The following is a 16,760-nucleotide window of genomic DNA, read 5'->3' as shown; positions in this document are numbered from 1 at the left end:
TTTCAACATTATTTACAAGGCTGGTGCAGCTAAACCTTTAGACAATGTTGATACTTTGGATGGGCTTGATCTGAAGCATTAACTTCCCATCAATCTGAAACCTTAACTCATACTCCATAGATGCTGCCTAACAAAATGACATTGTTTTCATTATTACAGTAAAAGGCAGTAAAGGCTTGAAGAGCCAAATAGACTGCTTGTGTTTCTATTTTCCTAAACCTCTTGTGGAATTGTGTTGTTTGCGGACATAGACTATTTGGTTTCTGAGGAGCTGCAAATGGAATTGAAGATTGTGACATCATCCATGAACATCTGAGGCCAAATGTTTTTATAGAAAGCAAAACTGGGCAGAATAGTGTAATTGCTCTTAGCATTATCATCAAGTCCATTGTCATTTGCACAAATATAGTGAAATATAGCTGCAATGAAAATCTTGTTTGCGATACCTCTCAATATTCTGATGTGGTAATAGTTCATGGAGTGGGAATTCATTCAGGTTTAGTTGTTCATGTTTTCAGGCAATTTTCTCATAATGTTAAGTATATGCCTGTGCTATAAATGTATCAGAACAGCTGCACGATAAGCACTGCTTTCTTTGATACAAAAACATAACAAAATGGAGGTAGTAGGCAACTCTGTTGTTTCCAGAGCATGTCTTCAGCAGAACAGCTGGACATTAACTAAACCAGTCACTTTTTCTGTATCCAAATGTGTCTTGATATCAGATGAAATTTAAAAAATGGCTAACGGGTAGCCTGTGTGATCAAGGCAATTCTCAGAAGGAAATGGGGTACACATTATACTTGGGTAGACAAAAGTGTTGGAGAAATTCAGTGGGTGTGACAGCATCTATGGAGCGAAGGAAATAGGCAACGTTTTGGGGCTGAAATCCTTCTTCAGACTTTGGGCTGAATCCAGTGAAGAATGCTTTAACTTAGCTTTAGCATTCACATGTTTACTGCATCAAGAGTATTTGAGGAAATATTATATAATAGAATTCTCAGATAATAACTTTTGTGTGGGGAACCTAAGTTAAGTTGCAAGAGAAGGGCTTGGAGTTGGGGTTTTCAGAAATTCATTTCCCCACAAAGAAATAAAGTGCAAAGAACAGACACAGAACAGATGGCTTATCATAACATGGAAATGCTGATCCGAATAGGCATAGCTTTATGTATTGCTTTGAAGCGATAATCACGCTGTCAGACGTTGTATTTGGTTTAGTTCAAGGAGGAGGAGCCATCTTGGGGAACGGCTGCTAACCAGCAGCCGTCCGTTTAATTCTTTTTTTTTTCAGTTTTTAGTTAGTTTTGTTCGTCGTTTTTTCGTAGAAATGGACTTCTTCTTGTGGGGGGAAGGAGGTGACCTTACTTCTAGGTCCCTACCTGGTCGGTGAGGCAGCTTTTTCTCTGGGCTGCCCGTCAACCCGTCCTCGTGGCCTACCAGCGGGCTTGGAGCGCCGTTTCCTGGTGGGGACCGCCCAGCACCTCGGCTTCGGTGGCGGCACAGCGCTGGAGCGCCATCGCGGAGCGGAGCGGGCGATGCCTTGCCTGGGTCGCCGCGCTGGAGCTCATGTGAGCTCGACCGCCGAGAGTAACACCTCCGGGCTGCGGGTCTGTGGAGCAGAGTGGGCGGCGCCGACATTAACATCAGGAGCCTGGGAGCTCCAATTCGGTGCGTCCTTGTCGGCTTCGGAAGCGGACAATCCCCTGCTAGGAAGCGGCCGTTCCAGGTAGCCCAGCCGCTGTGAGGACTCTCCCGACGCCGGGGCAAGTCCACCCGGCTAGAACGGCAAGGAACATCGGGCCTCCGTTGAGGCAACCGCGGTGGCCTTAATAGGCCTAACTTTTGGGAGAACTGGGGTTGGGGACTGGACTTTTGTGCCTTCCCCCACAGTGGTAACCACTGGGGAGGGATGATTTTTCTGTGTGTAAGGTACTTTGTTAGTCTGTATCCAAGATGGCTGTTGGAAGAGAGAGTGGACGCTGGCGCGCTTTAGTTGCTGCTGCTCTCTCTTCACATTGTGTTTTTTTTAATTTTTTTATTTTGTGTCTTTGGAGCGATTTCTATCTTTAATTTGTGTATTGATGATGTCCTTATTATTTATTTTTCTCCGACTATATGTTTTTTTTCTCTTCTGTTTAATCTTTGTGACCTTGAGATCTGAAAGGCGCCAAAAATAAAATGTATTATTATTATTATTAGTTTGGTGTTTAGAGTATAGGTTGTTAATGGGGTCTCTTCCCATGACATAGGCACCATTGTTCTTTCTTTGTGACACATCTCTGAGCTCTAGTGTCACAAAGAGGGTTTATGGTTGTTTTAGACAGCAAGGCTAAATAATAGTCTGCGATTTGGTTTGTGCTTTTTAAATGTACTTATGTTGAGATAACAGATAAGGCATAGGTGACGGTTGTGTGACCTTTGTACAAGGATGATTTCTTAGGTTTATAGAAAACTGAGACAGTAACTCTGTTTTGATCCAAGCCAAACAATTGGGGTCTGCATATAGTAATCTTCCATTTGCTGTATGGAATGCTATTAGTAAGAAGTCATAGAGAGGCCTTACATTCCTTTCCTCCAGAGATATTAGGGGGAGGTTGTAGTTCAGAATGAAACTAGACCCGAGCTTGGTAAGAAGCAATTATAATTCATCAAGTGTGACAAGTATATGGCCTTTGTGTGCTTGTAGTTGGGAACTGTGTGATTAGAAATAACTTGTCTTTACCAGTTTGTAAGAATGGGGCAAAACTCATATTTATTCTTTGTAATCCATAAGTAACTGTATTTTAACTATGTAGTTGTAGGGAAATTATTTGTGAAGTGTATTGTGTTTTAATTAGGATTGTAAGTATTCGACTTTGTTTCAATCTGAAGTTTTAGAAATAACTTTATTTTCCAACAGTGAAAATATGTGTATTGTGTGATTGCTGTATGATGTGTCTTTTATATTCTGAGAGGTGGTCTCTGAGAATTGATTTTATTTTTCTGTGGTTTTACTTAATTGAAATAAAATGATTTTGAACAAAGAGGGTAAAGAAAACCACAGAACCACAAAATCATGTGACTACACGTGTTGTCAGTCACTGGAAAGAACTTAAGAGTTTAAGAAGGAACTGCAGATGCTGGAAAATTGAAGGTACACAAAAATGCGTCGTCGGAGGTGGCAAAACTGATGGAAAGGACTTAGTTGATTGGTTAATGCAAATAAGCTAATGTAAACCATAATGATTGGTTAATAGTTTGCCACATCTTCTGTATCATCATTGTCTAATACCTATATAATGTGTTAAGTTAGTACCAAAGTTATTAATTATTTGGACCTGCCCTGGAGCATCCAGCTCTGTGTTGGAAGGTTCAGAGATTAGTCTCGGCGCTGAATAAAGAATCGATTTCAACAGCACTCACCCCAGGCACCAGATCTAAAAAAGAAATGAGAAGCCCCGGTTTACAGACCCTACGGGGCATGGCGTACTAGGTCCCAGTCTAGAGACCAGGCACAAGAAGAACTGGACGAAAGGAGGTCACACAGTTGGGACTATAGAAGGGAGCATTTGGCTGAGAAAGCCTAACCCCAGAAACGAGGGAGGGTGCTGAAATTTCAAATACCGTCAAGCAGTTCCGAGACAGAGTTTGAGAAACTGGTCGAGACAAATAGACGGAATAAAAAGCATCCTCCATGCACCAATATCCTTTCAGAACGGTCCCTAACCTCAGAGCCCTAATACCTCCTCCACCCAACCAACAAGACAACGGCGAAACAGCCATGATAAATGTGTGGCTGCCGTGGAAACCAAATGAGATGGCAATTTTGTTGGGAGTGCCTAATAAGAATCAGAATCCACAAGCTTTCATTGAATTTTTAAGAACAACGATATCCGTATATCACGCTGATTCCCGAGTTTTAAGGGTACTAGTTCAGCAAGTATCAACAGCGATTATACCAGATTCTTGGTTCACTTAACCTATAACAATCACGCAGCCCTAGAGGCGGCGCAACCAAGGGCAGGTAACAATGAGGATCGATTACAGCTTATGTTGGCAGCCGTGGGCCTCGCTCTCCAGCAGCCAATCGATCTATCAAAGGTTTTGGATATGAAACCAGAGGAAGGAGAGGCTGCAGAAGATTTTCTGGAAAGGTTTAAAACCATCTATGGCAACCAGTCAGGTGACACTCAGTATCAGCAAGGAAATGACTCGCCACAGTTTTGTACTATGCTTATGAACTGTTTGCCTTCCAGCATCGCAATGACTATTAAAACCAATAATATGGACTGGTCAGAGTCTTCACTGGCCCGCATGTCAAGAGCTGTGAAAGCCTTTTGGAACAACTGTCCTATTGGAGACAGGGAAGCCAAGGTAAAGGTAAAAAACAAATATGTGAGCAACCCAAATTATTTGCGCTGTCTAGAGACTGCACCCTGGCCGAAGGACTATCTGCAAATATTTACACTGACTCCCAATATGCTTTTGGAGTGGTTCATGATTACGAACAATTACGGAAGAATTGGGGGGGTTTCTAACCTCTTCATGGGACAGTGATGGGGTGGGAGATTGCAACCTTCACGTGGTCCGCCCTGTTTCAACGAATGCAATCAACCTGGCGTGCACAATCAAATAGAACAAGTTGTCCTACAACTTTAGGCTGTGCATGCCATACGCAAGAAGAAGGAGGGACAGTGATATTTTCACAAAAATTGGGTTCTAATTTGCTACAGGCCATTCAGTTACCCAGTCAGCATGCTGTTATCAAAGTTAGAGCCCATACTATAGGCCAAAGCCCCAGAGACATAGGACATCGCCTTGCCGACGAGGAAGCTAAGAAAGCTTTTAGGAGTCACCAAATTGTTGTGCATGATGAGGCAGGCTAAAATCTATACTAGGAATAAGTCTCCATCGGAAAAAGGAATGCCAACCATCCAAGAAGTACTTCAAATACAGGACGCTCCTGCACAGGTAAAACAGATGTGGCAGGACCCGGGTTTTGTGTACGATCCTGTCACTAGCTTATGGGTTACGCCTGCCGGACAGACTTGCATGTCTGACGAGCTTGCGTTGTGGGTTATTGAATGTGTACACTTTGCAACTCATTGTGCGGCCAAGGCCGTAAGTGATATACTTGTAGAGACCTGGTGGCATCCAAAACATCTGGACTTGTCCCAGCATATCAGCCAGCGATGTCTGATTTGCCAGCAGCATAATCCAGGTAAGGGCTTGCCCTGGGAACCAGGTAAGACCACTTTACTAGCAGGTCCCTTTGAGACCTTGCAAATGGACTACATTGAGTTGGAAATGTGTCAGTGTTATAGGTATGTTCTTGTAATTGTTGATGTTTTTAGTAAATGGATAGTTAGCATAAGCACCTCTCATGGGTGTGGTAGCATTATGCTTTTGAATGAATCAGACCAAGAGGAAATATAAAAGATTCAAGGGACTGAATGGGTGATGTTTGAAAGATTCTGTGTGTAACAGATTTTACAAAGGATGTGAGGTGATTGCAATAGACAGAATCAGGGATTGTAAAATGAGCAAATGCAAAGGTGTTGTTAATAAATCATGTATCTGAGGCGTTACTGCGCTGTATAAAACTGCAGTTGCTGCGTGCCTGCCACTGGGCTGATCCCCTAACACCGCCAGTACCATCTGTGTGTGAAACCATGTGGACAAATGAAATGGATTGAAGCATATCCGACCACTGGCCTCTACCATTGTAAAAATATTGTTACGCGAAATCATACCATGATTCAGTGTTTCTGCACGTTTAAGTTCAGATAATGGTCCTCATTGTATTGCAGCTATAAACAAAGAAATGTGCCAACAATTACAGATCCATTAACAGCTCCATTGTGCGTATCGACCTTAGGTCGCCGGATTGGTGGAACGAGCAAACCAGACTTTGAAAACCAAATTAGCAAAATTAGTGGCACAGACTGGCTCAACATGGTTAAAACTGCTTCCTGTAGCTCTTTTCCAGATACGGACCACTCCTTCTGGTATGGCATGAATAACACCTGCGGAAATCATATATGGTCGACCTTTACGGACGCCATGGAATGACCATGCCTCCGTGATGGTCCATTTCCACCAGATGACTGAGGAAATAACATCCTATGCAGAGACAATCTACATGCACCTTTCTTTATGCACTGAATCCTAATTAGCTTCTATACTATTGTAATGAAAATGAATATATTGCACCAACCACCTCCTGTCAGAAATCCACCACCTCCATCACTACAAGAAACAAATGCGAATAGCTGCCAATTAAAACTTTTAACCATTACATATTGTCAACTTTCAACAATCTAACAAAAAAACTATGGGTCAGAATACCTACAAACTGCCCAAACTGTTGAACGCTCATTCTCACTGCAGACCTGCTGCTTTTATTCTCAGTATACAAAAATTAACTGCCTTCAATAGCAACACTTCCTCAGTATGTTAAATCATCTAACAAAATTAATAAGAACAAAATCAGTAACCATAATCACCGCAGAAAATAACCAATACACATGTTGATGACATGTGGGAAAATGTGCCAACCCAACAATGGCTACAATGCAACTAAGATGCACTCTACATGTGGAAACGGACCTTTAGTATCACTTACATAGTCATAGTTGAATATTAGTGACATGGATGAAAGTTTCAGCAGCTGATGAGGTGGCAGAAATAATATTATTAACAAGTAGTTTGAATATATGCAAATTGATAGATTGGACGTAATTATGAAACCAAGTTACAAAGAGTGCATCTCAGCAATAAGATTGCTACCAAAGAGTACATAATAAATTTAGGGAAAAAAATTATGTTTCAAGACCAGTAAATTGCATCAATCTTTCCAGTGCTTAGTGGAAGAAAATTATTTCCCCACAAGAATGGATGGAGAAAAAAAATCTTATACCGAACCACACTTTTCATAACTTGGTTTCATACTCATTATCTTCAATCCTAGACAATGGACATTTTTACAAGAACAGTTGCATATCCATTGCAAAGACTGGAGATGGGCTTAAAAGGAAAAGCAAAGATAACAACAAGAGCTAAGAAAGAGACAGGTAGAAAGAGAACAAAGCAAGAGCTGGTAGACCAATCTGGTGGTGAGCGAGAGAACGAGACCAGGAGAAAGTAAAAGTTTTCTAAACATTAGCTACAGTGGAGCATTCCCAAGATTTGGGAAATATAAATCTATGGGCACAGATCAGCAGCTTCCTGAAAATGGTGACATGGGTTACTAGAATTTCCTTCATAAGCCACGGCATAGAGTATAAAATTTGGATGCCATGCTGCAGTTATACAAAACATTTGTGAGAGCACAGAGTATTGTGTACAACTTCCATCACATGAAGAATGCAGTAGCAATCGAAAGTGTGCAGAAGAGATTCATCAGGAAGATATTCATTCCATGCATCTTCATCATGATATTGCCTGGAATGGAGGGCTATAGCTGTGAGATTGGACATGCTGGATTTATTCCCAACGGACATAGAAGGCCGAAAGGTGATCATTAAAAGGTTTATAAAATTGAGGTGCATTGGTAGGATAGATGGTCAGAATTATTTACCAAGGTCATGGAAGTCTAGAACTAGTCAACACATTTTGAGGCACGAAATATAATATATTTGCAGGATTGGTTTTTCCACACCAAAAGACTGGTATATCTGGAACAAGCTAACAGAGGTGATGTAAACAGATACAACTGCAATATTTCAAAGACATTTGAACAGTTACTTAGATTTCTGTGGTGGATATATTTTTATGAATCTGTCAAATGACAATTATAAATGCTACATCTAATCAAACCTAGTAAATTTGGTTTTACAAAAGGTAAATTATGCATGACAAATTTACTTAATCTTTGTGGATATTACAGGGAGATGATTGAGAGGAACCCATTGTTATATCATATTTAGATTTCCAATATATATTTTGCCACATAAGAGGCTGGTGCACGTTCAGAGGCCAAGAGGAAGTGTGATGGTTATGAATTTTAAATTAACTGTCACATAGAAAACAGTGTTGGAATAAATGGATAATTTTTAGGCTGGTGAATATAATGAATGGAATACTTCAGGGATCCGTTTTTGGCCCTTAACTATTTGAATTACATTAATGACCTCCGGAGGGGAAAATGAAATGTAAGCAATTCAAGTTTGCCGATGATATTTGGACAGACAAGATGTAAAATTAATGTAGAAACATATAAAATTAAGGGATTGGGCAAGCTAGATGTCGGAAACATGTTCCCGATGTTGGGGGAAGCCCAGAACCAGGGGTCAAAGTATAAGAATAAGGGGTAGGCCATTTAGAACTGAGATGAGGAAAAACCTTTTCACCCAGAGAGTTTGTGAATTTGTGGAATCTTCAGAAGGCAGTGGAGGCCGATTCACTGGATGCATTCAAAAGACAGTTAGATAGAGCTCATAGGGAAAGTGGAATCAAGGGATATGGGGAGAAGGCAGGAACGGGGTACTGATTGTGGATGATTAGCCATGATCACATTAAATGGCTGTGCTGGCTCGAAGGGCCGAATGGCCTACTCCTGCACCTATTTTCTATGTTTCTATGTAATAAGGAAATTTGAAATCACGCATTTAGTTCACTAAAAGGAATCAAAGGGTGGATTGACATCTAAAGAGAGAGAGACCGCAAATCAGTAGAGTTTGGATGAGTCATAATGTCATAAGTAATAGGAGCAGAATGAGGCCATTTGGCCCATCACATCTCTACTCCATCATTCAATCATGGCTGATCTATCTCTCCATCCCAACCCCATTCTCCTGCCTTCCCCCCATAACCCGACACCCATACTAATAAAAAATCTATCTATCTCTGCCTTCAACATATCCATTGACTTGACCTCCGCATCTTTCTGTGGCAAAAGAATGCAACAGATTCATCACCCTCTGACCAAATAAATTCCTTCTTATCTCCTTCCTAAAGGAACGTTGTTTAATTCTGAGGCTATGACCTCTAGTCCTAGACTCCCCCACTAGTGCAAACATCCTCTCCACATCTACTCTATCCAAGCCTTTCACAAGATGTCCTCTTGCATGAATCACAAAAAGTTAGCAGGTAGGTCCAAAAAGTGGTTAAGATGGCTTTCATTGCAAATGGTTTGGAGTACGAGAAATACTGTGGACAGTTTTGGGTCTCTTAGCTAGAAAAATAGAATGTACAAGTAGTTTTGTTATAACACAAAATTTGCATTTCTAAGAAAATACAGTTTTTGTAAAATGATGTTTCAAACCAATTATGTTTACGGGGAAATATGGTTTAGGGACCAGAGAGTTTCAGCTCACTTTTTTTCCTCCAGAATTTTCACAAATAAAAGTATTTTTAATAGTTATAACTTTAGTTTTGTTACTGTAAGCTAAAGGCTTATGTTACATTGTTTAATAGAATATCGTTACAATTAAACTGACAGACCGAAGTCCGATTACTGCGGGGAGGTTACTGCATGTTCCCTAGACAGTTTTTGTTCCCAAGACAGTTTGTTCTAAGATAGCTTTTTTTCCCAGTTCTTAATCAATATTACGTACAACCAAATCAGCTCACATAATGCAAAGTGTCCCTGATCATTAATCATGTTATATCCAATTCGGATCATGGAAGCATGCAGAACAACATATAATAGCATTAGAGGCAATTCAAAGGAGATTCACCAGAGTAATTCTTAGGATGAGAGAGTCATCCAATCAAGATAGGTTAAACAAATTACTTTAGAGTGTGTGAGTAACTGTAGTCAAAGATAACATTCCAAAGTCTGTAGATGCTGGTGGCATGAGTAAAAAAACTACAGGGAAATGCTGTTTGTCTATTTCCCTCCACAAATGCTATAAGCAGCATCTGGAGGGAAATGGACAAATATTTCCAATCAGGACTCTTCAGACTGATCAGAAAATTCTGGGGGATTTTGACAGGATAGATGTTGGAAGAACCATGAGATGTTGAATTGGTAGGAGACCAATGAGCAAAGTCAACTACAAAACAAGGTCTGATCATTTAAAATTGAGAGAACCCAGAGGGTAGTGAATCTCAGGAATTTTCTGTCCGTGAGCAAGTGATGGAGGCTAAATCATTCGATATATTTAAAGTGATGTTTTGAAAGACAGAGAAATTGTGGGTTTTGGAGAACTGGCACAGGAGTTTGAGAGCATTATACGTCAGCCAAGATTATATTCAGTGTGTTTTTATGGTAGGGGGGGGAGGTTTGAGGGGCCCAGTGGCCTACTCTTGCTCCTATTTTCTTGTGTACTTGTATTTAAAAAAATGAAGGAAAAAAAATGCATCTCTTTTTTTTTGAAATGGGGGACTGAATGGCAGCTGAATTATCCTGCTTTCATAACAAATGTTTTATCCACTGATTCCAAATGAACCCAATGTAATACGATCCCTACCACAATTAACAGTCATGGTTAATTACACCACACCTCAAGGTTTGCCCGAACCCATTTCTTAGTCATAAGTAAATAAAGAACACAAGGCAAAGATTTTGAAAGAACAAGATTAATAAAATCTTAAAACTCACATGTTATTATGAATTGTGTTGAAGTTCTAGAGTCATCGGCCAAAAGTGCTATTTTGCCAGCGTCCTCCCATTTACACTCACGAATACTTAGTGAATGCCGAGTGCCGGATACAGTGATGGTTGTTCTATCATTTGGTTTTATGACTTCTCCATTCTTTGTCCACCTGATGTTTTTACAGCCACTGTCCAATTCCACGTAAAAAATGGCCGTGTCACTTTCTGGCACTGTAGTTTTCCTTGGAAGTTTTTTAACAATATTACCTGTATAAAAAAATGAATGAGAAAATGAAAAGTATGGTGTCTTCGCATTGCTTTTCTGTGCAACCAATTGAAAAGTGTAGTCCATAAAGACATCATTCATATCTTTTGAAAAAGAAAATAACGAAAATCTGTATTTACATTATAATTATTTTTCACAGAAGAGTAAATGAAACTGCTTATTTAAACTAAAGAATGTAGCAAGCTTTGCTTGTAATGACTTCTTATAGTATATTCTTCTTGCCCATTATTAATATTTAATGGACCCTGTCTTACAAATTATAGACCTTTCAATAAATGAAAATCTAAAACATAAGATGCCGGAAATCTAAAATAATAACAGAAAATGCACAGCAGGTCAGACACGTCTGTAGGAAGAGAAATAGCAATATACTTCACATCAAAAACCCTGAACTTGTTCTAAGTATCTTCCACCTGAAATGTTAGCCCCGTTTCTTTTCTCATAGATGTGGTGTTACCTGTTGAGAATTTCTAGCATTTTCTGTTTTTATTTTGCTTCTAACTCAAGTTGGGTGAAGGATCTGATGCTCATAATCTGCCACCATAATCTTCTGACAAGTGAGGCAGCAAAGACAAGCAAATAAAATATCAAGTCTCTTTCAAACAGCATTAAGGTGGTGCAGCAGGAGAAAAACACAAGGAATTTCCTAGCTATGAACCTAAAAATCATTAAAATTTATACAATATGTTTAATCAGAATAACTTTATAATCAACACTGGAATGTGCACAACTTAAATTCAAATAACATCTTTCTGTCATTGAATCTGAAATATAGCAGAACTGATGCCCAACAAGGTAAAGGCACTACAATTTGACTAGTGGGGTACCGCAAGGCTCGGTGCTGGGACCGCAGCTATTTACAATATACATCAATGATTTGGATGAAGGGATTTAAAGTAACATTAGCAAATTTGCAGATGACACAAAGCTGGGTGGCAGTGTGAACTGAGGAGGATGCTATGAGAATGCAGGATGACTTGGACAGATTGGGGGAGTGGGCAGATGCGTGGCAGATGAAGTTTAATGCAGATAAATGTGTGGTTATCCACTTTGGTAGCAAAAACAGGAAGGCAGATTACTATCTAAATGGCGTCAAGTTGGGAAAAGGGGAAATACAACGGGATCTGGGGGTCCTTGTACATCAGTCTATGAAAGTAAGCATGCAGGTACAGCAAGCAGTGAAGAAAGCGAATGGCATGTTGGCCTTTATAACAAGAGGAATCGAATATAGGAGCAAAGAGCCCTAGTGAGACCACACCTGGAGTTAGTTAAGGGTTTGGACACGCTAGAGGCAGGAAACATGTTCCCGATGTTGGGGGAGTCCAGAACCAGGGGCCACAGTTTAAGAATAAGGAGTAAGCCATGTAGAGCGGAGAAGAGGAAACACTTTTTCTCACAGAGAGTGGTGAGTCTATGGAATTCTCTGCCTCAGAGGGCAGTGGAGGCAGGTTCTCTGGATGCTTTCAAGAGAGCTAGATAGGGCTCTTAAAAATAGCGGAGTCCGGGGATATGGGGAGAAGGCAGGAACGGGGTACTGATTGGGGATGATCAGCCATGATCACATTGAATGGCGGTGCTGGCTCGAAGGGCCGAATGGCCTACTCCTGCACCTATTGTGAGATTAGAAAATTTGTGCAGGCAGAAGCATCAAGACTGTGCAAAGAGCAGGAACATCTACAACCGCTTCAGCCTAATGATACGATTAACAGACCAATAAGGGTGAAAATTATAAAGTCGGACAATTTTAAAAACTATTTATTGATATTGAATGGGTGATATTTTCAGATTCCACAGAGAACCCCCAAAGATACTATTCAGTGTATACCTTTTTCCAATATTCTTAATAAAATCATAAATGTTTCCACATAATTCTATCAATCACATCGTTTTGAGAAACAACTTAAAGCTTAGTAGACATATCTAATTGAATTAAGAATATAATTTTTGGAATATCTAACGCAAATGACAAATTTACTGCGTCAAGACTTTGACTACCAAATTAAACCATTAGATTAACAATTTAGCTGTATAACAGATTAATGATATGCAGGTACCATAAGAACTATACCTTTTACTGACAACTCGCCAACTGTTCTGCTGCCTTCTTTCATTTCACAGATATAGACACCATCATCATCAGTGGTTACATTTTTGATTGTAAGTCTTCTAAGTGTGCCTTCCTCTTCTATGTTATATTTAGTGCTTTCAGTTATCTCGGTTTCCTCCAAGAACCAACTGGCCTGTATGGCAGGAATTGGAACTTCACACTGGAGGGTTGCTGTTTCCTTCTCTGCAACTTCAACATCTTTCAGTTTAGTTTTAAAGGATACCTTTGGTTCTGAAATAAAACAATTATAAACACAAGTTATTATCCATTGCCTTTATTATTTTTAAAAATCTGATTATTAAAGCATCAAATATAAATAATAAGATACAGAAAGAAATAATAACTAAATGAGCTTTCATCCGACTGGATCATTCAAACTGTTTACTAATAGCAGTTACGTCTTCTTTATTAGATAATGTGAATAAAATGCCCGAATCAAAAAACATTTAAATACTACTTTTTTTTTTAATTCCAAAATACTTCACACAAGTAAAATTAAAGCTAAAGCACAAATGGTGAAAAGCATGTTCAAAAAGACAAGTTAAAGAAGGTTCTTGAAGGCTAGGGAATGTGCAAGGTGCCAGAGTGGAAGCAATAGGGAGCACAGGCAGGAGTTACTTTGTTATTGAAGGTTGTGGAAATAGAGATTGATAAAGGCATAAAGTGATACTGATCTGAAAACTCGATAGAAGTATATATAATTATGAGAGGCATAACCAGGGTCGATAATCAGTCTTTTTTTCCCCAGAGTGGAAATGACAAACATTAGATGACAAAGATTTAAGGTGATAGAAGGAAAGTTTAAAATAAATTTAGGAGATTTTTTTAATTTTAAATAAAGACTAGGAGGGGCAGGAACATACTGCTAAGGTAGGTGATGGAAGCAGATCTGGTGACAACATTTAAAAAGCATTGAGACAAGCACACGCAGGAACAGGATGGAGGGATGTAGACCATGTGCAGGCAAATGGAATTAGTTAAGATTGAATCATGTGTAGGAAAGAACTGCAGATGCTGGTTTAAATCAAAGGTAGACACAAAATGCTGGAGTAACTCAGTGGGGCAGGCAGCATCTCTGGAGGGAGGAATGGGCCACGTTTCAGGTCGAGACCCTTCTTCAGACTCATTAGATTGAATCATGGTCAGCGCAGACATGGGACAAAGGGCCTGTCCACGTTCTATGCTCCTATTCTATTTGGCACATTTGGTATGGTAGCACAGCAACATACAAACTTGCCAGGTTCCTGAAGCACATAGCTGCCAGCCTAAGTTTGTGGCAGATGGTGAATAAAAATAAGGTCTAAACCTTCTGGCATTCATCCTCATCAATCTATCTGTATGAAGTACACCTGTCTACAATAGAATTATAGCATTGGCAGAAATGATAACTGCACCCTTTGTGGAGACAAAAACATTTTGTCACAGTAGGGCATCCGTCATCATGCCGCGTGGCAGCACACAAACATGCCAAATATGATGGTCTTAAAAAAGTTCAGGTAGCTTAACAAAAATGGCCATCCATGATGTTTGTAGGAAGAAACTGCAGATGTTGGTTTAAACCGAAGATAGACACACAAAGCTGGAGTAACTCCGCATCATTGTCTTTATCTCTCGTTTCCCTTATCCCTAACCAGTCTGAAGAAGGGTCTCGTCCCGAAATGTCACCCATTCCTTCTCTCCAGCAATGCTGCCAGTCTTACTAAGTTACTCTAGCTTTTTGTGACCATCCATGAAGTGTTCCAGACCAGCAACAGCAGTCCATCATGGGTACTTAGAAACATAGAACATAGAAAAGTAGGTGCAGGAGTAGGTCATTCGGCCCTTCGAGCCAGCACCGCCATTCAATAGGATCATGGCTGATCTAAAAGCAGGACCCAGTTCCTGCTTTTTCCTCCCAAATCCCTTGATTCCTTTAGCCCGAAGAGCTAAATCTAATTCTTGATAACATCCAGTGAATTGGCCTCCACTGCCTCCGGTGGCAGAGAATTCCACAGAATTGTTCAAAATCATTTTATTTCAATGAAGTAAAACCACAGAAAAATAAAATCAATTCTCAGAGACCACCTCTCAGAATATAAAACACACATCATGCAGCAATCACACAATACATACACACAAAACACATATTTTCACTTTTGGAAAATAAAGTTATTTCTAAAACTTCAGATTTAAACAAAGTCTAATACTTACAATCCTAATTAAAACACAATACACATCACAAATAATTTCTTTACAACTACACAGTTAAAATACAGTTACTTATGGTTTGCAAAGATTAAATATGAGTTTTGCCCCATTCTTACAAAGTCGGTAAAGACTGAAGTTATTTCTAATGACACAATTCCCAATTCCAAGCACACAAAGGCCATACACTTATCACACTTGATAAATTATAATTGCTCTCAGACAAACTGGGACATATTCGAACACCAGGATCTGGAAACTCTCACAGAAACAGTGCTGGACTATATCAAGTTCTGCATCGGAAACGTGACTGTGGACAAAAACATTCGGGTTTTCCCAAACCAGAAACCCTGGATGTCCAGCCAGGTCCGCACACTCCTCAGAGCCCGCGATGCTGCCTTCAGGTCAGGTGACAGAGCTCTGTACAGGGCTGCTCGAGCCAATCTGAAAAGTGGTATTAAAAAAGCCAAGGCGGACCATAAGAGGAGCATAGAGTCCCACTTGTCCAGCAATAATACACGGGAGGTATGGCGGGGCATACAAGACATTACCAACTACAGAGGCTATGCCACAAAGTCAGAAGACCTGAGTGTGCCGCTGGCAGAAAAGCTAAATTGCTTCTTCTCCCGCTTTGAAACATCACAACAGCAGCACTCACCTGCTACAGCCCTGTTCCCACCCTCACCTGGCTCCTGTACTACTCCACTCACTGTCAGGGAGCACGATGTCAGACGGGTGCTCCTGGCAGTGAACCCCAAGAAGGCTACCGGCCCAGATGGAGTACCTGGTAAGGTGCTCAAAGCGTGTGCCCACCAGCTCACTGTCATCTTCACCAGAATTTTCAACCTCTCCCTGGACCAGGCAGTTATCCCATCCTGCCTAAAATCAGCCACAATCGTCCCAGTGCCGAAGAAGTCTCCCATCACCAGCCTTAATGATTACCGTCCTGTGGCCCTCACTCCGGTAATCACGAAGTGCTTCGAGAGATTGGTCCTCCAGCACATCAAGGACTATCTACCACCAGACTTCGACCCCCACCAATTCGCTTATCGCCAAAATAGATCCACGGAAGACGCCATTACCGTAGCTCTCCACTCTGTGCTGAGCCATCTGGAGCAGGGGCAGAGCTACGTCCGGATGCTCTTTGTGGATTATAGCTCAGCTTTCAACACTATCATTCCGGACATTCTCATTGATAAATTGGTCACTCTCTGCCTCCCCACTCTCACATGTGCCTGGATAAAAGATTTCCTCACCAACCGGCCCCAGACTGTGAGACTCGGCCCCCACCTCTCCTCCACTCGCAGGTTGAGTACCGGCTCCCCACAGGGCTGTGTGCTAAGCCCCCTCTTATACTGTCTCTACACCTACGACTGTAGTCCGGCCCACAACAACAACCGCATCGTCAAATTTGCTGACGACACTACTGTAGTCGGACTTATTTCAAAGGGAGACGAGGCAGCCTACAGAGAGGAAGTCCTGAAGTTGACAACCTGGTGCTCAGAAAACAATCTGGCTCTGAACACCAGGAAAACAAAATAGCTCATTGTCGACTTCAGGAGGCACAGCACCGACTTAATCCCCCTATACATCAACGGCGAGTGTGTGGAGAGGGTCAACACCTTCCGGTTTCTCAGCGTCCTTATCTCTGCTGATATCTC

The 16,760-nt window shown here is 40.8% G+C and overlaps 1 protein-coding gene across 1 annotated transcript in view; it reads right to left on the bottom strand.

Moving 5' to 3' along the window:
- LOC129706003 (obscurin-like) overlaps positions 1 to 16,760 on the bottom strand; it is a 395,075-nt gene that overhangs the window by 355,828 nt on the left and 22,487 nt on the right. The window contains 2 exon segments of the mRNA XM_055649977.1: positions 10,529 to 10,789; positions 12,877 to 13,146. Coding sequence (XP_055505952.1) covers positions 10,529 to 10,789; positions 12,877 to 13,146 — 531 coding nt within the window.

Source organism: Leucoraja erinacea, chromosome 2 (genome assembly GCF_028641065.1).
Source record: "Leucoraja erinacea ecotype New England chromosome 2, Leri_hhj_1, whole genome shotgun sequence".
NCBI classification, from domain to species: Eukaryota; Metazoa; Chordata; class Chondrichthyes; order Rajiformes; family Rajidae; genus Leucoraja; species Leucoraja erinaceus.
Note: the sequence above shows the minus strand (reverse complement) of the source record. Positions and strands in the feature narration are given on the sequence as shown.